Genomic DNA, 20099 nt, shown 5'->3' with positions numbered 1-20099 from the left:
CAAGCAGTCACTAGAGGCCTGGTTCACAGATGCTAATTAAGATTAGAAGCGGCTTCAATTATGCACTTGGCAATCTGGTGTTGCCGTTTGGTAAAACTTTTAAATTATTTGCGTTTTATGTCTTAGTGAAACCAGGGAGAGCTCTAACACAATCGGTCAACAGATTTAGGAAAGCTCTACATATACTCTGTACATTCAAGGGGAAATGAATGTAACTAGGGATCAACGGAGGAGGAGGACCCGGGGAGGGGCGGGCACAGCTCAGCCAGTCCCACCATGCCGGGCTTCGGAGATACCTGAGGTGCTCAAATCGGGCTCTTAGCCAGGGAGCTCCAAGAAAGGGGCTTTTTGGTGGGTCTGCCTGAAAGGGCGGTGAGCACTGGCTCCACCAGCCTGCATCTCTCCCTTCCTGAAGGACAGTAGGGGGCGCTGGAGTGCTGGGTGTGGGTGGGGCTGTGCTTTGACAGGCAGGCTGGAGGAGGGGGCAATTCAGGTGCCCCACCCACTGGCCCTTCCCAGGTGGCGCTAGTGGTAAAGAGCCCATCTGCCAAGGCAGGAAATGTAAGAGGGGGAGGGTTCCATCCCTGGGTAGGGAAGATTCCCTGGAGGAGTGCATGGCAATCCACTCCAGTATTCTCGCCTGGAGAATCCCACGGACAGAGGAGCCTGGTGGGCTACAGTCCATGGGGTCGCACAGAGTCAGACACCACTGAAGCAACCTAGAACAGCACAAGTCATTGATTGCTTCACAATTTTAATCCATAAATAGACCTCATGCTTTTTTTTTCTTTTGGTCAGTGGGGGTAGGCTGTGCTGCATGACCTGTGGGATCTGTTCCCAGAGCAGGGATTGAACCCGCACCCCCTGCATTGAAAGCGTGGTGTCTTAGCCATTGGACCACCAGGGAAGTCCTGGGTCTCATGAGTGTTTATAGAGGCTTTCCCTGGCTGTATTTTTCCTGAGTCTTCTCTCACTTCATTTGGAAAGCTTATCAACCACACTTATAGCAGCCTTACGCGGGCTTCTCTCGTTACTCAGGTGGTAAAGAATCTGCCTGCAAAGCAGGAGACCCAGGTTCAATCCCTGGAGATCCCCTGGAGAAGGAAATGGCAACCCACTCCCGTATTCTTACCTGGAGAATCCCATGGACAGAGGAGCCTGGTGGGCTACAGTCCAAGGAGTGGCAAAGAATTGGACACGACTGACTTTCATTTTTTTTTCACTATGTGAAAGATAAAACAAAAAGGACCCCTCAGCCAGCCCTGGTGAACACCGACACAGGGCTGCTGAGGTGCATATGGTCACAGGGCACAGCTCGACGACAATAACATGACCACAGGAAGGTTTCCACAGAGATTTATTTTAAACCGTGGCGGTAGCTCGCACTGGGTCTTGACACAGGTCGTGGCTACACATACATTTTGGTTAGAGGGAAGCACAGAGGGAAAGTGAGCAGAGTTCAGGAACATTCACAACATTCAGCAGACATTTAACGTTGTGGGAAATCCTGGCTCATTCCCACCTAGTCACATTCAGGAAGTCAATGTCAAGACTGCTTGGTCTGACCGGTGGAATCTGGTGGTAGAGGGCGTGGTGACGCCAGCAGGGTTCAGCTAGAACCACATTTGAGAAACCTCTTCCAGCTTTGGGCTTATGACATTCTCAGCCTGACCCCTTGGACAATTTCATTTCATAAAGAAAGAAAAAAAGACATTTTGTAAAGCAACATGCCGCGGCAGCCAGGTTCCGACTGGGCTGCAGGCTGATGGGCATGCAGGATGGAAGCGTCCTTGTCCCTGGTTATGGAGTCAGTGGGAGGCAGGCACGAATGTGGGGCTAGCACCTTCCCGGTTGTCCAGTTAGTAACAGTTTTTGTACTTTTCATGTATTTTCTTCTGCAAAATGACAGTACATTGAAAAAAAAAAAGGCAGATGGCGTAAAACACAAATATGTAAGTATACATCGGTTACCAGCGACACAAGTATTTTGGTCCATACTTCATATGCTACTAACATAAGGCGGCCATCCATTTAAATGAAGGGAAGAGTGTTTTTAAGAGAAATACTTCTTTCAAACCGTTTCCCATTTTTGTGTTACAGTTTACTCTCATGCTTCCCGGAGAACCAGGACGGGGAGTGGGGGGTGGGGGGAGGAGGAGAAAGGATCCTAAATATCAAGGTGGCATTCCAAATCTAACCTTTAAGCCAACCTGCAATTATTCCCTTTCTCTCCCAAGAAAGTCAGATACACTTGGATCCACAGAGGTGAACATTCTGAGGTATCTGTTTTTAATGAGATGGTACCATGACTGACCTCTGCCTTCTCCAGCCTTTTTCAAACCTCCTGGGCTCTAGATGGGAAAATACAGGCAGCGGTTTACTTGATGTGACACCAGACAAAGGCGGTGGGGGACACTCCCGTTTACCTGAGTTAAGTCAGCCACGAGCAGGCAGGCCACTGGTAATGGCCAGGTTAGTCCAATGAGTAACAGCAGTCATAGAATCGTAGCATCACAGATTGGAAGGGATCTTAAGCATGATCATCGAATTCAACTTTTATTCAAGGCTTTTAATCTCCTTTCCACAGCTTCTCCACTAGACAAGGGGCTATGGACTTGCTGTTAAAAAATTCCCTGGCGTAAGAAATACAATGGAGGAATCCTCTTCCAGTGCTGGACAGATCTAATGTTACACCCTGCTTTCTTGTGTTAGGCCCAGACAGGCTTCCCTGTGGAAGGGATAAATTTGAAAGGCAAAATGACAAACTAAAAACCTAAGGGTTGGTGTGTATCTAGTTCTTGATGGTCAAGTTGAGTTCAAGTTTAAAAACGAACATGGGTGTTCCTGAATTAAGTTACAGACATGCGATACGCGGGCACTGGAGGAAAAAGGCCAGTGGGTGCAGTACAAGTAACAGGAAGGACCGAAGCCCACCATGGGATGAGGGGGCCCCGGGCTCCGCACAGCTGGGTCTACGGAGCCTTTTTACAGTCACTAAATTGAGAAAAATGTTCCCTTCCCTTGGCGAGTGCCCCTGCCTGAGCATTTATCACAGTTACCACACTGTACTGAGATGACCCACGGCTGCAGGAGGGATGTGAGGCCAGAGGCAGATGAGGACAGCAGCGGCCTGCTTGCTCACAGAGATCACACGCGTGCAGGGCCTCTGCTGTCCAGAATGGGCTCCTCCACAGGTCAAGGGCTGTCCTTTTCAAAGGAGAGCAGCCAGGGAATAATAGGATTAGTATGTTGTAAGCTCATCAAGGGGCTTCCCAGGTGGCACAGTGATAAAGAATCTGCCGGACAATGAAGGAGATGTAAGAGACTCGGGGTCAATCCCTGGGTGGGGAAGGAGCCCTGCAGAAGGCAGTAGCAACCCACTCTGGTACTCTTGCCTGGAGAATCTCATGCACAGAGGAGGCTGGCAGGCTACAGTCCATGGGGTTGCAAAGAGTGGGACACGACTGAGCGACTGAGCTCACAACAAGGTTGTCCAGACCAAAACCAGGCAAGCAGTGGTCTCCAGCCCCACCTCATAGCCTCCAGTGAGTGGCTGTGCCCCTCAACAAAGTTCAAAAATTAGTTAACCATGGGTCCTTTTAAAGATAATTCCAGGTGTTTCCAAAGAAAAAGAAACTTTGATACTGGCCTCAGCTGCGGGAAGACTGGACTTGTCTGGCAAGCCTCTGGGTAAAGGTGTTTGGCGAACTGTGGGCTGCCTCCCTCCCCCTGCGGCCATGAGCATCCTGTCTGACAGTGACGAGAAGACAGCAGGCTCCAAGACTGCAGCTGCACACGTGCTACTCTGGAGCTCCAAACCGCAGGTGGGACCCTGGTGCCAGGCCGGTGCAGGTCTTGGCCTTTGCTGGCATTACTTCCACAGCCTGGAAACTCAGGTCCTTCCTCAGCTCACTCCAACTCTTCATTTAACTCTCAGCTCTGGAGTCCTTTCCTCTGGGTTCTCCTCTCCCCTGTGGGTGCAAGAGCACCTGTGTATCCTGGGACGGGACCCCACGCCGTCTGTCACCAGAGTCACCACGTGGCACAGAGATGAGCCACAGCAAAGACATGAAACCAGTCAATCCTAAAGGAAATCAGTCCTGAACATTCATCGGAAGGACTGATGCTAAAGCTGAAGCTCCAATACTTTGGCCACCTGATGCAAAGAGCTGACTCATTGGAAAAGACCCTGATGCTGGGAAAGATTGAGGCAGGAGGAGAAGGGGACAGCAGAGGATGAGACGGTTGGATGGCATCACTGACTCCATGGACATAAGTTTGAGCAAGCTCCAGGAGTTCAGGGAAGCCTGGCATGCTGCAGTCCACGAGGTTGCAAAGAGTCGGACATGACTGAGCAACTGAACACCAACTCATCTGTGTGGCCTCTGCCCAAGCCACAGAATGGACCTCTTGACCCCAGGCCTGGTTCAAAGCCTGGTGTGTGGTGGACACTCAGCAAAAGGCTGGACTATGAGAGTTAAGAGACTCCAGGGTGATATAGATCCCTCGGTGCTCAGGATGGACTTAATCTCTGTTTCGCCGTCATGCTGATAGACAGCCACCCTCACATCCAGAAAAATGCAACTTAACTTTGTTCTAGAGGAGAGAGAAAATGCCAAAAAGCATTGGCAAAATGTTTTCTTTCATTTTAAAACAGAAATCTTAGTGGACAAGATCACTTAGAATTAAACTACTGTGAAAAGGCAAAGCCAAAGGGATCTCATTTAATGGATATTTATGTCTGGTAACTTTGATACATAGTTCAGACTGAGTCCCTTGCTTAAAAGGTAAATTTCAGGCTTTAAAATTTGATTGATGTCAAGCAAAAATACATTAGGCTTTTGAAAAAATGAGTATCAAAAATAGGGAAAGGTGGCATTTCATGAGAAGGGCAACAAGACTCTCCGGGGCCCCCCTGCAGGCAGAGGGCAAGGTGCAGTTTCAGTCCCCTTGAGTTCCACTTAAACTGCGCAGCTGGCGAGGTCAGTGGGGTGAGCATAGGAAGCTGGTTGAGCTGATGGAGGCCTGCAGTGACTACCTCGCTGCACGAGCCCACCCATTTGGAGCCACAGGAGGTATCAGATTTGCCTGTGACGAGAGGACCAGACCCTGTTCTGAGCACTCCCTGCCTTGAGCCTCGAAGTCATTCCTCCCACTCACGCCATTACGAGTTCACATTCAAAAAGCAACTGTTGTTCCAAAATTCTTATAGATTCCCTTTGCCGATACCTCAGTTATACCTAACTGCTTGGTGTGACTGTGCTTGGAACATTTTAGAGGTCTGAAGAGTCCCTTCCAGGTCTGTGATTTTAGGATTCTTTGCATAACATTCAATCAATCCAGTGAGAACATACCACGGTTGACTGACCTCATTAAAAAAAAAAAGACACATGACTCCAAGTACTTCATCTAAAACCACCTGTGCTGCTGTGCAGACAACCCAGGCAGCTAAAGGGTCCAGGAAGGTCATTTCTCTGGAGAGACGGAGCATGGGATTGGCTCTGTCCTACCGAATAAAAGGCACAAGCGCGGTACGTGCGGGTGTGCCACTTCCCAGCATTGATCGTGCTAGGCTTGACTTGCCAGCGCTTCTGCGTGTTGAAGCAATAGAGCAGAAAGAAAAATTATATATATATAAAGTGCAATTCCAGTGGGGTAAAACAAGAACGATGAGAGTTAACCCAGACAGGAGACAAGCCAAGTGCTGGCGCCAGCTTTTGCTCCTAATGAATGAAGCCTCTATTCCATAAAATGCTTGGAAGGCACCCCAACACCAACACATATCGATGAGTTACACAAATGGTGGTGGGAATGTAATACTCAAGGATTCACAGTATTATAAACACACAGTTGGCATGCTAAGGGCTTCTCACCAAACTAAAGCACCTACAGAGATGAGGAGAAACGAAAGAGCAGAGCAGTGGGCACCTTGACACGTCTGTGGTGGCTGGCCGCGACTCTCACCACCAGGAGGTGTGTCTGCTGGTCTCCGCCTCTGAGCAGCTCGTGGGCTGGGGGCACAGCCGTGCTGGGAGGGAGGCGGGTGGACTGAAGGGCGGGCTCACAGACCAGAGCGATCACAGGCTCACAGGAGACCCAATGGGGACAACCAGCTTCCCCGGCGTGATCCGAGCTCATCTCGACCCAACCCAGAACCACGTCAGGTCTGCTGGGCACCTGACCCACCGCCTCCCTGACACTCTGTGCCTCTCCGTATTCAGGCCACGCTCCAAAGGAAGGGAGAAGACAGCTATTCATTTTACTACTCATGTCTACCACATTGTTCTTTATTACGTACAACTCCGTAAGTGACTCCAGGTTCTAGCAGTAAACTACAAAACAGATATTTGAATATTTTAAACTGAATTCCCTTTTTTAAAGCTCTCTCACAACCGTGCAGAAGAGACTCAGGTTAGTTATAATGGCTTTCACTGATGGCCAGCAAGGGCAGGGTGGAGGGGGCAGCTGAGTGGCAAGTGCTAACTGCTGCTGCATGGTGCAGTGTCTGTGTCCACAGCCTCAGAGTATGGTCACGTGGGCTGATCTGCCCTGATTTCCCAGGTCATGGCTGTCCTGCACCATGGCTGCACGGGGCACACCCACTGTCCTGTGCCCCAAAGCTGCAGCAGCAGAACCATCTCGAGGAGGCCTGTCACCAGGAAGCACAGCTGGTCAGTGCTGGGGTGGCGGTGGGGGGAGAGCTTATCCCAGTCTGGTTGGGAGTCCTTCTCCCAGTTAGAAAAGTAATGAATGATCGCGAGGGGAGAAACTACGACCACCCTCAATTGTCAAGTCAGCAGAGGACAAGACCCTGCGGAGGTAGGGCTCACAAAGGGAAGGGCAAGTCACTGGCCTGTGGATCTGCAAGGCTTTGTGTAACCGTGTGAACCCCAAAGACTCAGGGGTCCCCTGATGCTCCTGACGGGTGAGGGATGAATGAGGTGGTCCCAGTAAAGTGCTGAGAAGGAGGTGGGCACAAAGGACATGCCTGCTGCTCATTTAAATTCTACTTTTACAGGTTGAAAATAAGTATCCCAAATGGGGTCTCTACACACAAGAATATCCCAGTTTATCAAGTTGATTGGATTCCCTTAAAAATCAAGGTTCTTCAGGTTCATTTCCTAAAGCCTCCCCTCCCCCTCTTTTCTGTACATTCCCAACTGGAACACACAGCATGAGCTGTAGGCCTGAGTACCTTTTATGTCTCAGATCACGCAGTTGCAGTATTAAAGCCTGCAAAGTGTTCTGATGAAATACATGAAGATAAAAATCTTTAAATATCTGGTTTTGAAAGGGGAAGCAAATACAGACAGTGAGGAATAAAGCAGCATGCAACCTCACAGCAACGAACATGTTCAAGTTCAGAGGTGATGTCACACAGAACCACAGATCTCAAAGACACTCTTCTTGAAGGACACAGGGTTTTGTTGTTCCGTTTTGCTTGTTTTTAATATCAAGAGCGAAGGAGAGCAGTGTCAATAAAACTAAAACCCAAAAGGCTCAGAAAGCTCCCACTGAGTTAGAAAGGATCCAGGCACTGAGAGTTGAAGGTCTGAGTTTGATAATCTACTTCCGTGGCTGAGAGTGGCTTTCTCACAGCAATTTTTTTTTCTTCTCTTTTTTTAATGTGGCAAAGAGAAAAACTGAGGCAGAAACATAAGGTCATTTCCACTCTTTTAAGATCTAGACATTACAAATGGATCACCCTTCGGGCAATTTAAGAAATCAGCTGGGAAAACCACAAGGATGGTTTTCCAGATCTCTCAACGGAAAGGGACTCCTACGAAAGCAAACACTGCAAATAAATTGTGAATATGCTCACTCTGGGGAACAGTGGAGGAAGCTGAGCGGGGGGAAGACGCAGACCACAGGATACGTGCCCAAGGGAGAGAAACACGGAAACTACTTCACAACGACCCCAAATACCCTGAATAGTTATACACTCCTTGTTTCTCCGACACAAAGAAACAGCTAAAACCAAGTGTTGACCAATATAAAACTGAAAACACCCCACACTGAGTTTTCGGTATACTCAAAACAAGGGAGCAGAGCCAGACTGTATAAACCATTTGTTAAAAAAATATCCTCTTTTTATATTGTATGAACAAGTTGAAAGAGTTCCCTCACAAGAGCTCACTGACCGCTCACCGCCACGTGTGCAGGTGACGCGCAAGCTCAGCTCTCAGCTCAGCTTTTCGGCTTCTCTCCCGCCACTCACACATCTGCTTTACTGCTCCAGTCGTGACTGGGGTTAGAACAACCGTTTCTTGAGTAAATTCTGTCTCTCTGGCGCCTGGAAGGGGCATCAAGACACGACTGGGGTCATATCCCACAACTGTAAGAAGAAAAAGATCTCTGATGAACACCTGGAGAAGGAAACGGCAACCCACTTCCGTATTCTTGCCTGGAAAATCCCCTGCATGGAGGAGCCTGGTGGGCTACAGTCCACGGGGTAGTTGCAAAGAGTGGGACACGACTGAGCGACTGTGCAGTGATGAACTGCCATTCAGCTGGGTTGAGGAGCCATATAATGTGTATAAAGAGTCCCTATAACTGAATTCAAGCGCATTTTTTAACTTAACAAGGAACTGAGTACTATATGAGCATCATGGATAAATCTATACGGTAGTACTTATCCATCAAAAAGTTCAACATAACCCTCAAAAACAGGACAAAGGCAGCTGGAAGTTTTAATCCAGCTGATGGAGAATAAAGGCAGATGAGATTTATTCAAGGAAGAAGGGAAGAAACACTATAAGGCAACAAACGGGTAGCCAGACGTGTCCTTTCTGTATCTCATCTCATCTTCTAAACAGTTCTACGAGATGTCTCGATTTCAAAAATAAAGGAACCAAGGTGCCCACAATTTACTTTAAAAAGTCACATAAGACTGGTGGCTTCCAAAGAGGGTTATTCGAACCACCTTACCCTGTGGTTGCCTCCACGAAGGAACCAGAAGAGGCCTAGGAAGTTGGGCTCAGTGAACCAGCCAAGCCTCTGCCACTGGGAGCCTCAGAGAATGAATGATGTGGGGATGGCCTCTTTGGTCCTGGGCTTTGGCCTGGGCAGGGAATCCATGTGGCCTAGCACAGATCTTGGAGAGGCCCTGGAGGACTGCTCCTGGCTTAACTGATCTCACTGGGAAAAGATCTTGTTTATTACTTGTTGGCTTATCCAACGCTTGGCTCAAAATCTACTGTCCTCACGAAGCCAAGGCCAGTAGCACCATCTTCCTCCCCTGAACTCTCCCAGTAACTTGTCCGTTTCACTCTGGCTGCTGAACATGTTAATAATTGTTAATAATAAACATGTTAATAACATGTTAATAATAATTAACTGTCTTCTTAAGAGTGTGTCCCCAGCAGACTAGCAGCTCCTTTGAGGGGAGGGCCAGGTCTCATCTGGGTGAGTATAGCCAGTGACTATACGTGGTGTGTAGTGGGTTCTCGTTGCTCAGGGGAAGCTTCAGGAGAAAGTTTCTCAGCTCACCTCACATCTTCTTGATGCTTCTGTACATTTGCTTAGGGCCAAAGATGGAAGTGGACCAAATCGATGCTCCTGAGTTTGAGCAAGCCCTGGGAGATGGTGAAGGACAGGGAAGCCTGGTGGGCGGCAGTCCACTGGGTCCCAAAGAGTTGGACACGACTGAGTGACTGAACCACAGCAAAGACAGAAAGCTCCGGAAATACGATGGCGTCCTACCTTAATAACCTTGTCAGTTCCCGAAGTCAGTAACCATCCTCTGGTCGCGTCGAAGTGCACGTGCACGATGTTATGTTTACTGTCGTGGAAGGTCGCGGTGGGCGCGCGTCTGGAGGGAGCAGAGGAAGTTTCCAGAAGTGAAAGGCAGAGTATATAAATGAAGAAGATCTAGAGTGACAGTAAGCTCTAATTTTTAGCCAAATGGCTCAAACGACCTCACGGTTAGAGATGCTCCTCAGAGCTACTTTTATTCCCTGGGAATGAAAAGAGTGAAAGGATTCTTAGACGGTCCAAAATGGTCAAGAGATGACGAAATTTCTTTAGAAACTTTTTGGAGAAATTTGTTGCTCTGATTGAGTCTGAGATTCTCCACCCGTGCTATTAACAAATCTTTAAAATAACCCACTGTGCTTTTGCTAAGTTTGATCTCAGAAGGACTTGCTGATAAAAGTCTACTTTGGTCTATTTCATTTTAAAAAAGGCACACTCGTTAAAATGCCTAAGACACTATTGCTTTCATCTAAGGGCTATTTATTTTTTCTCTTGTTTACCCTGGTATAAATGCAGACTCAGGTTTTTCTTTGGCATTCTAATGCTTTAACAAGTAAAACAATATATAAACAAACACTGTTACTTGCTTTTTATTTTTTTAAGACTTGCATTCTTTTAGTAAGAAAGCTGGTAACTGCCTAGATGCTCTAGAGGCAATGCAAAATGCACCCACAGGGAAGAGGCAGAAGAACCAGTGATGTGGGACAGCAACATAGGGGATTAGGCTGCAGTTTTCTAATCATGTTTCAAGTTCCCACTCCTCAGCAGTGGGCTCTCTGAAGACAGCTGTTAATTGCTCAATCTGGAGAACAGATCTTCAGTATCCTAAAAATGATGATTGCTTTAAAATATTTAGAATTAAGGAATTAGGTTTAATCTGTAGTCACTTAGACCCTCTGGATCTGTGTCTTTAATGAAGAATTCAACGGGAATATCCCTAAAGTCTCTTGCAGCTCCTTAATTTAATGAGAAGCACTCTTTTATTAATTCCATCACATACGATGAGCAGAAAATAATCAGTGAACATAAATGCTTACTTATGCAAGGGCATCTTAATTTATATTTCCTGTGACTAATATGAATAAAAAACATATACATCAACAGGAGGATTATCTGCAAAAGAATGTTTTGTTTTATTAACTTGCCAAGAATTTCCTCTAAATACTGACCTCCTTGAGTGCATCTGAAATATGTTTCTATTTATATGCAGCTTTTAGGACATCCATCTAGTACTTAAAATGATTTTACTACATTATATGAGGGGTGGTGGTGAGAATTGGGCAGACAAGTCCCCTATGAGATTCTAATTCACTAAAAGGGACATTTGGTGAAGAACACTCTGTTTACATGGAGGGCAGTTTGCAACAGCTAACATTAAAAAGATAACATGGGGTCTTTCCTGGCAGTCCAGTGGTTAAAAATCTGAGCATCCAATTGGAGAGGTGAGGGTTCCATACTTGGTTGGGAAACTAATAACCCACATGCTGTGCAGCATGGCCAAGAAAACTTTTTAAATTTTAAAGAAAGAAAAGAAAAAGGCAACATGGATCTGCATCCCCCACCCCCCCACCCCCCACCAAAAAAACAGCACTGTAATCTCAGGTTCTGGGTTATTGGGCAAGGCCAACCAGCAAGATTCTGCAGCTGGACAACTGGTGGTACAAGACTCTTAGGAGAAGAGATTTGGCTCTTTCTGGAAAATAAAGCCCGTGGGCTTATTCACTAATGCAAAGATACCAACTGGGTATAACAGTGAAGCTCAGGCTCCTGTATTCCCGGGCAATTCTCCAGTAAATTAGCAGGCAGAGAATTTGCTCCAAGATTATCTATTTTCAATGCACACACCCCTGGGATTGACAACAGCGCAGAGATGATTTCTCAGCGCTGCACTCTCTCCTGCCTCACAAGGGGACACCACCTCCTGGTGGAAAGGAGGGCTTTGCCCACCTGCCACGGTCCGTATTGGAAGCCACCAGGAGCCAGGGTGCCATTATTCATGGCCGCGGGGCTCGGTGCAGCGCTCGGACCGCACTCGCCCCTTGACCTCGACATTTCCGCAGGCTGCTGTGACTTACTCCTCGTCTGTGATGGCCTCGTGGCAGCTGTCACACACCCTCACTTCGAACTCGAAGCCCATCAGCGGGATCGGGGAACGCTTGGAGCTGCACTTGCCGCAGACCGCCTTCCCGCACTTGCGGCAGTGGTGCTGGAGGGAGAGAAAACGTGCTCACTGCGCCTGCGCGCCTCCGCGCGCCAGGACCGCCCAGGCGTGACCCACAGCCCCCCAGGTGCGGATGCTCAGCGGGAGGCCCCCAGCGCACTGGAAGCGCGAGCCAGAGGCTCTTCTTTTTGGTTCTGTTTACTCAGAATGAGGACTGTTTAGGAAGTAAATCTGATTGTGCCACGGTCCCAAGCGCCCCTTTCCCCAGTCTTGGTCCTTTCCAGTTATCATCAATGTGAACCTCCAGCAGTCGGGTTATCTTAAGGGTGTCGGGTGTGCACAGGGTTTACGGAGGAAGTGCCACCTCCAGAGATTACACTGTTCCGTGAAGAACTGGGATGAAACCAGGCTCAATTCACTGTCTACATGTTGGCAGTGCTCAAGCTGGGGGACTGGCATTTGATTTCCCCGGGGGGCAGACCAAACCCAACCATAGAATCAGGCTGAAAATGCTGTCTTATAAGTAGATCTAAATAACTAAAACTAAGATGGAAGGAACGAAAGTGAAATTAAAGAGAAATAAGTATCACTTACATAATTTCATGGTTTGGTACCATTTGAGCTAAGCTCGGCCTCTCTAATTTTAAGGTATATTTCACTAGATGCCACTAGAATTCTAAAATCATATCTCTTAACTACTGGGAACAAGTCACTACAGAAGCTAAATCCAGTAGGAATGAGCTTCAGTAGAGAAAGGGAATAAATTCGGCACTAAGCGACTCCAAGAGAATAACTTAGCCCCATCACAGCTCCCACCCAGGGGTGTTATTTCTTCCAAGATCACAAGGTAAAGTTATTTCTAGGTGATAACGTTTTGATGAAGCAAGCATATCACCCACCTGTCTCAGGCCAATTTTCTTACTGTCCCACATTTGCTTGAAGTTCCAGAAAAAAGGCTGGTCACACTTCTGGCAGGAATCACTGTCCAACCATTCAGGGGTCTTGCCAAACAAAACACACAACAGGTGACAGTGAGAAGAAGTGAGGATCGTGGAAGCATCGACACTGCTGACACTTACGCAGTCAGGGTGTGTCCCTGAGAGACACATGATTTCTCAATCACTTAAAAAATATTTACTGAATGCCTCGTGACATGTCAGGTCCTGGGGATGTAGTGGGGAAGAAAAAGAATTCAACATCATGGAGCTTATAATTTATCAGGGAAGATGAAACATGATAATCATATTAATAGTAGTTAACTTCCCTGGTGGCTCCAACGGTAAAGCGTCTGCCTACAATGCGGGAGACCCAGGTTCAATCCCTGGGTCGGGAGGATCTCCTGGAGAAGGAAATGACACCCCACTCCAGTACTCTTGCCTGGAAAATCCCATGGACGGAGAAGCCTGGTAGGCTACAGTCCATGGGGTTGCAAAGAGTCAGACTCGACTGAGCAACTTCACTTTCACTTTCATTATTTGAAACAGAAGGATCAAAGGTCAGAGAAAGAAGCACAGAGAGCTATGAGAACAGGATGATCTAGGCTGGGGTTCAGGACTTATCTCTGACAAATGATAACAAGCTGAGATCTGGGGATGGATGGCAGGAGACCAGGCACATGGGGCTGAGAGAGGGGCAGGATGGCTGGAGCACAGTGTAGGGGTGGGGAGAGAAGGGCTGGGGGTGGGAGAGGGTGTAAAGGGCTGAGGCTGGAGGGGTTGGATGTAGGGGCCACACCACAGACAGCTATGTTGGTTTAGGACTTTATCTCATAGTCTCTGATCCTATGCAATTATCTCATACTCTGATCATATGCAATTATATTCTCTCTGACTGTGTACAATTATATGCATCTGCTTATTACACTGGCATGCAGCTACATGTGCTGGGGGGACAGGACCCGACCACAGTGGGTACTCAGAGAAGCACTAGTCTGCTGTCATGTCGGAGTCAGCAGGGTTAGTCCATTTCCCTACCTTTATTTTTTATTTTAAAAAGAATCCTTATATTCTTTTGTAAAAATTTATTTTTGGGTGCACTGGGTCTTCATTGCTTTGCACAGGCTTTCTCTAGTTGCAGTAAGCAGGGGCCGCTCTCTTGTTGCTGAGCATGGACTCTAGGGCTTCAGTAGTTGTAACTCACCAGCCCTGCTGCTGCTAAGTCGCTTCAGTCGTGTCTGACTCTGTGTGACCCCAGAGATGGCAGCCCACCAGGCTCCCCTGTCCCTGGGATTCTCCAGGCAAGAACACTGGAGTGGGTTGCCATTTCCTTCTCCAATGCATGAAAATGAAAAGTGAAAGTCAAGTCGCTCAGTTGGGTCCAACCCTCAGTGACCCCATGGACTGCAGCCTTCCAGGCTCCTCCGTCCATGGGGTTTTCTAGGCAAGAGTCTTGGAGTGGGGTGCCACTGTCTTCTCTGCACCAGCCCTAGAGCGCAGACTCAATAGTTGTGGCACACGGGCTTAGTTGCCCCATGGCATGTGGAATCTTCCAGGACCAGGCATTGAACCTGGGGAAGTTCTCACCTAGCTTTAAGCAGACACAAACCTAAAGCTATATATTTTCTCAGGAGAAAAAAGAAAAGAAAGTAAAAAGGTGACATTTTAAGAAAGTTTATTTATTTTATTAAAACTGAGGAAAAGGGACTTCCCTGGTGGTCCACTAGTTAAGACTCTGAGCTTCCAATGCAGGGAGCCTGAGTCATATCCCTTATACGGAAGTAAGATCCCACAAGCTGTATGGCATGACCGAAAAAATTAAAAAGGCAGAGTGCAGTGACAAGGGTACAGAAAGAATGATAATACATTAAAAAAAAAAAAAAAAAACCTGAGGGAAAGAAGTAAGTTTCAACTTGCCTAGTAATTTTCATGCCCTAATTCATGTAAAGACAGATCAATAAAATAATACATAGTTTCTTAGCTGAAGACAACAGTTTAACCCTAAAAGACTTATCTATGTTGTGATTTTTCTGAACAGTTATGATGTAGGAAAATAAGGAAGATTTACAAAACACACACACACACCCATGTTTTACAAGGAAGCATGCAGGTTTAGAATGTGTATAAAATACGTTAGTGGGTGTCTAAGAGGAGGGAGCTGAGAGTAGGGCTCTGAAAAGGCGGGGGGGTGGGAAATCAGCATGTGTAGTATGATTCTCTTTTTTGTCAAAAAAAGAAAAATCTAACGTGTATCTGCAGAAAAAAATGTAAGAAGGGATGTTTGCCAGTATGTGAAGAGTGAAATTTCTGGGTGGTAATATCATGGATGGGCTTTCCCGGTGGCCAAGCTGTAAAGAATCCACTAGATTCTTCAGTCTCTGGGTGGGGAAGATTCCCTGGAGAAGGAAATGGCAACCCACTGCAGTATTCTTGCCCGGGAAATCCCATGGACAGAGGAGCCTGGGCAGGTTACAGTCCATGGGGTTGCAATAGCATGGGATATGACTTAGCGACTCAGCAACAACCCTGAGTAACTGACATTTTCTTTGTTAAGGAGCACTGTAATTTTTCTACAAAGAACATGTATTAGGTATACTTAAAAAAATAGTAAAATTGTGAAAAATCAGATTTCGTTAAATGTATAAACACACGTTTAACCTACATCAAGATGTCAAACAGATCTGTGTTCAGCCACTCAAGGCCTTCTCCCACCTGCCCACCCTCTGGGCTGCCACCACATCCGCTCTGCGTCCATTGCTCTGCACTCGACCACTCCTGTGTTTCATCTTGGTCTGAGTGCGCTCACTCTCCTGCCACAAACCCTTTGCTGGAATGTGAGCTGATGGTGACAAGCCCCAGCTCTGATGCTCTAACCCCTATCAACTGTGGTTGATTTATTTATACCATCGAATCGTTTTCTGAAGCTTTCCCCTCCACGTCTTTTCTTCCAGAAAGGCTACCAGCCCTTCGGGGCAGGGACAGTTTCATTACGTCTCAGGCTTCCCAAGCTGAGCGCCGCATGGCACCTGCCACAGCCGGAAAGCAGCCCCACGGATCCACCCGGGAGGCTGCACGTTTATCATATATGACACTTGCGAAAGATGGATGCAACCCTCACCACCACCCAGTTAGAGCTTTAAATCACGCGCGAAGATTTACAAGTACCACGTGCCCATATATCTGCATATCAAAAGGCATCACTGTCAAAAGCCGGCATGTCAAGCCAGCTCCAAGAACTGCCCACGGACCAACCGCCTGGTTTCCTTCTCTGGAGAGTGCACTGGTATCCTCCTTGGACTTCTGTCTATCGAGGGTGGAGACTGTGTGCGCAGCGGCTCCCCTCCCGGGGTCTGGTCAGTCAGGCCTGGGAAGAAGCCTGGACACACCGGCGTGACTGTCCCTCACCCAAAGCAGGCTGCCATGCACCTGGCCGGCACACACCGTCTTTATGCCAATGGGGCCAAACTGTACTTTCAAAAGCAATATCCCACAATTCCCCACTTCCTGACTGAAAGGATCATTTTAATTAGTTACTAATAGAACTCCTATGGATTTACGGTTTGAGCAAATCAGCTTTAATCTTCTTAAGCATTTAATTACTGGCATTTGAAAGGCACGGCATCGTGGGTAACGGCAACGACTCTCTTGAAATGAGACTGGGATGAAGCTGTGGAAAGAAGCTGGGAAATGGCCTTTGTCTAATTTTTAAAGTGTTGGTCTTCTAATTCTTGTATCCTGTGAGGACACAGATTAGAATACACATGGTCAAAGGGAAAATTTACCCAGCATTATTCTAGGGAAATGAGAAAATGGTTAACTTCAAAGTACTTGTCAAAGGGGACGTTCAGTAAACAAACCTGCTGTTATGATGCTGAATGATGAAAAAGCAAGTTCATTGAAAAAAGAATGTTATGGTTAAACTGGCAAAATTTATGTTCTGTAAATTTTATCTCAATAAAAAAATGTGTAAATAGTAAATAAAAAAAGAATGTTATGACAAAACTTAAATGCTTAAAAATGACAATGTGTGTATTTACATCTGGATAACTGTTTAGAATATGACTCATAAGCACAAAAAAATTATTTCTAATATTTCTATTAATACCAAACTAGGATTCTTCATCAAATACCACTTCTCACACACCAGCCACCATTTCCCCCAATAACATAAAGGGCCAAGCTGTCTGCTTTCATAGTGCACTTTAAACCAAAGGGCTATAATTACCTGAAAATAGATGTTTCTTCTCCTCAGAACTTGTAAATTGTGCAACTGATCTGAAGTCTAAACAGCTTAGTCTCAGTCTTCTTACGAATCTCCACTACATGAGTATTACGTGCCACTTTGTGAGGGGCTTATAAAAGGAAGCTCCTTTCATACTAGAATTGTATTTTATTTTACTATTGTTTTTCTGATTTTCTGAAATAACATGTCTTATTTTCATAGTTTTCTCAAAGAAAAAAGTGGGCTTCCCTGGTGGTTCAGTGGTAAAGAATCTGCCTGCCCATGCTGGAGACAGGGGTTCGATCCCCGGTCTGGGAACCTCCCGCATGCGGCAGAGCAACTCAGCCCCTGTGTGCACCACAACCACGAGCCTGTGCTCTAGAGCTCCGGTGCCGCAGCTACTGAAGCCTGAGTGCCCGAAAGCCCGCGCTCCGCAAGAGAAGCCACTGCAATGAGAAGCCCGCGCACAAACAGAGAGCAGCCCCAGCTAGACGCATCTAGGGAAAAGCTTACACAGCAACGAAGACCCAGCACAACCGAAAAAAAAAAGGTGAGCAGGAGGGGAGGCTGAGGCGTTCCTCAGCAGTCGGAGGTGCAGAGCCCAGCCCGGTGGCCATGGAAGGGTGGCTCGGGCCTTCTGTGAACCTACCTCCTGCCTCTCCACGTCCATGTTCCAGACCACGATGCCACCATCACCGCCACAGGAGATGAGCTGCCGCGTGTGCTGGGCATAGGACAGGGCCTGGACTTTGTCACTGCCGAAGAAGCAAGAGTCAGTGACAGTTCCCGAGGGCAGGGAGAGCCCCCAGGGCAGGAAGCCTGGCGGTGAGTCTCGTGCAGGCCCACCCGAGTGCCGCCCAAGAGCAGACCTTGGAGGCTGGAATGGAATTGTCCGCATGCTAACGTCGGGAGAGTGAAAGGTCAGGGCGAGGTCAGGATGAAAGTCAGGGCAAGGTCAGGCATGCCTGGGCATGTCAGGACATGCCCCAGCAGAGGGCGCTGCAGACACACCCCGGAGACGGGCCGGCAACCAAGCCGACCAATCAGGAGCCAACACGAAGCCCTCGCCGTCCAATCAGGAGCTGACACGGAGCCCTTGGACACCAATCACCGCTGAGCCCGCGTTTTCTTCCTTATATGGGAGCCCCGGCCCGGGCTATAAAACCCCTTCCCCACCCCTCACACCTCGCAGACTCCGCAGACTCCTTTTCCCCCGCTGACTCCCTTTGCTTCGCAGACCCCCCTTGCTTCCCTGCTTACCCGCCCCCAGGAGTTCTGCCCCAGAGCGACCACCCCATAAAAGGCCCTGTTCAACGGTCCATAGGGGTGGTTCCTTCTTCCCGCGGCGTTTCTTACAGAGTACTCCAGATCTGCGACATTTAGAATGAGTCAAAAGGCGCGTCCAATAATTAGCGATGCTGAACATCTTTTCATGTGCCTGTTGGCCATCTGTAGGTCTTCTTTGAAGAAATGCCGTCTTAGGTCTTCTGCCATTTTTTTGGATTGGGTTGTTTGTTTTCTGATGTTGCATTGTCTGAGGTGTTTGTATATTTGGGAAATGAAGCCTCTGTTGAGTGCATCTTTTGCAAATATTTTCTCCCATTCTATAGGTTGTGCTTCCATTTTGTTGATGGTTTCCTTTACTGTGCAAAAGCTTGTAAATTTGAGTAGGTCCATTTGCTTATTTTGCTCTCATTTCTTTGGCCTTGGGACACTGACTAAGAAAATATTGCTTATATTGATTATGGGATTAGCAGATACACACCACTACATATAAAACAAACAAAAAAGATTTACTGTATAGCACATGGAATATATATATATGTGTGTGTGCTTCCCTAGTGATTCAATCAAAGAAGGCAGTGGCACCCCACTCCAGTGTTCTTGCCTGGAGAGTCCCGTGGGCGGAAGAGCCTGGTAGGCTGCAGTCCTTGGGGTCGCTAAGAGTCAGACACGACTGAGCAACTTCACTTTCACTTTTCACTTCCATGTACTGGAGAAGGAAATGGCAACCCACTCCAGTGTTCTTGCCTGGAGAATCCCAGGGACGGGGGAGCCTGGTGGGCTGCCATCTCTGGGGTCGCACAGAGTTGGACATGACTGAAGCGACTTAGCAGCAGCAGCAGCAGCAGCAGCAGCAGCAGCAGCAGTGGTTCAGTGGTAAAGAAACTGCTGGCCAACACAGGAGATGCTGCTTTGACCCCTGGGTTGGGAAGATCCTCTGGAGAAGGAAAAGGCAACCCACTCTAGTATTCTTGCCAGGGAAATCTTGTGGGCAGAGGAGCCTGGTGGGCTACAGTCCATGGGGTTGCAAAAGAGTGGAACACAACTTATCGACTAAACAACAACAAATATACGTATGTATAACTGGATCACTTTGCTGTATATCTAAAACTAACACAACATGGTAAATCAACCATAGTTCAAATTTTTAAAATGCTCATGTGAGATGCTAAGGCCCCAAAAAGAGGCGGTCTCTGTCAATTACCAACACTTAAGGAAAAAAGCTGTTGAACTGCTTATAATCTTACTGGTTCCTTAATTGATCAATTAATTAAAATCTGTGCCATCTGTTCATGTTACATTTGTAAGGTCATCGGGCACCTAATGGAGCCAGGTAACCTGTGCTTCCTGGGATGCGAGGTGCCAGCACGGCTCCAGGGTGAATCCACAGCAGCAACAGACTTGAGTTCACTGAGTGTCTCTCTCTAGTTCTCACGCCCTCTTTCTTCAGGTTGTGTCTTATTTTTCTTTCTGGTTGGTACATGGCTGACAAGTTATACCCTCTTGGTGGGAAATCCAGTTTAAGGGTTTGACAATTTAGTGACCACCACCAAAAGATGACAGAGATCTACTCCATCTTGGGAGAGAAAGAATGGGGAGTCTGGTTTCTTGGCTGTTTTTGTTTGAATGTTCTTCTGTTTTGAGCTCTAATTAATTGAGAATTCTGTGCTCACTGGGAAGGAGAATAACTCTGTGAAATCTGGATTGGTGATTGTGTGTGTGTGTGTGTTTGTGTTTACTTTTG

The 20099-nt window shown here is 47.3% G+C and overlaps 1 protein-coding gene across 1 annotated transcript in view; it reads right to left on the bottom strand.

The window, feature by feature from the left end:
* Positions 1-7932: 7932 nt before the first annotated feature.
* Positions 7933-20099, bottom strand: part of WDFY2 (WD repeat and FYVE domain containing 2) — a 174531-nt gene continuing 162364 nt past the window's right edge. The window contains exons 8-12 of the mRNA XM_068984542.1: positions 17721-17826; positions 12814-12915; positions 11829-11959; positions 9703-9811; positions 7933-8335 (exon numbers count right to left, since the gene is read on the bottom strand). Of these exons, the coding sequence (XP_068840643.1) occupies positions 8306-8335; positions 9703-9811; positions 11829-11959; positions 12814-12915; positions 17721-17826 (478 nt within the window). The 3' untranslated portion in view covers positions 7933-8305. The remainder of the gene's footprint in view (positions 8336-9702; positions 9812-11828; positions 11960-12813; positions 12916-17720; positions 17827-20099) is intronic.

The sequence above is a fragment of the Capricornis sumatraensis genome, chromosome 12 (genome assembly GCF_032405125.1).
Source record: "Capricornis sumatraensis isolate serow.1 chromosome 12, serow.2, whole genome shotgun sequence".
Taxonomy (NCBI): Eukaryota; Metazoa; Chordata; class Mammalia; order Artiodactyla; family Bovidae; genus Capricornis; species Capricornis sumatraensis.
This window is presented reverse-complemented; position numbering and strand designations above follow the sequence as displayed.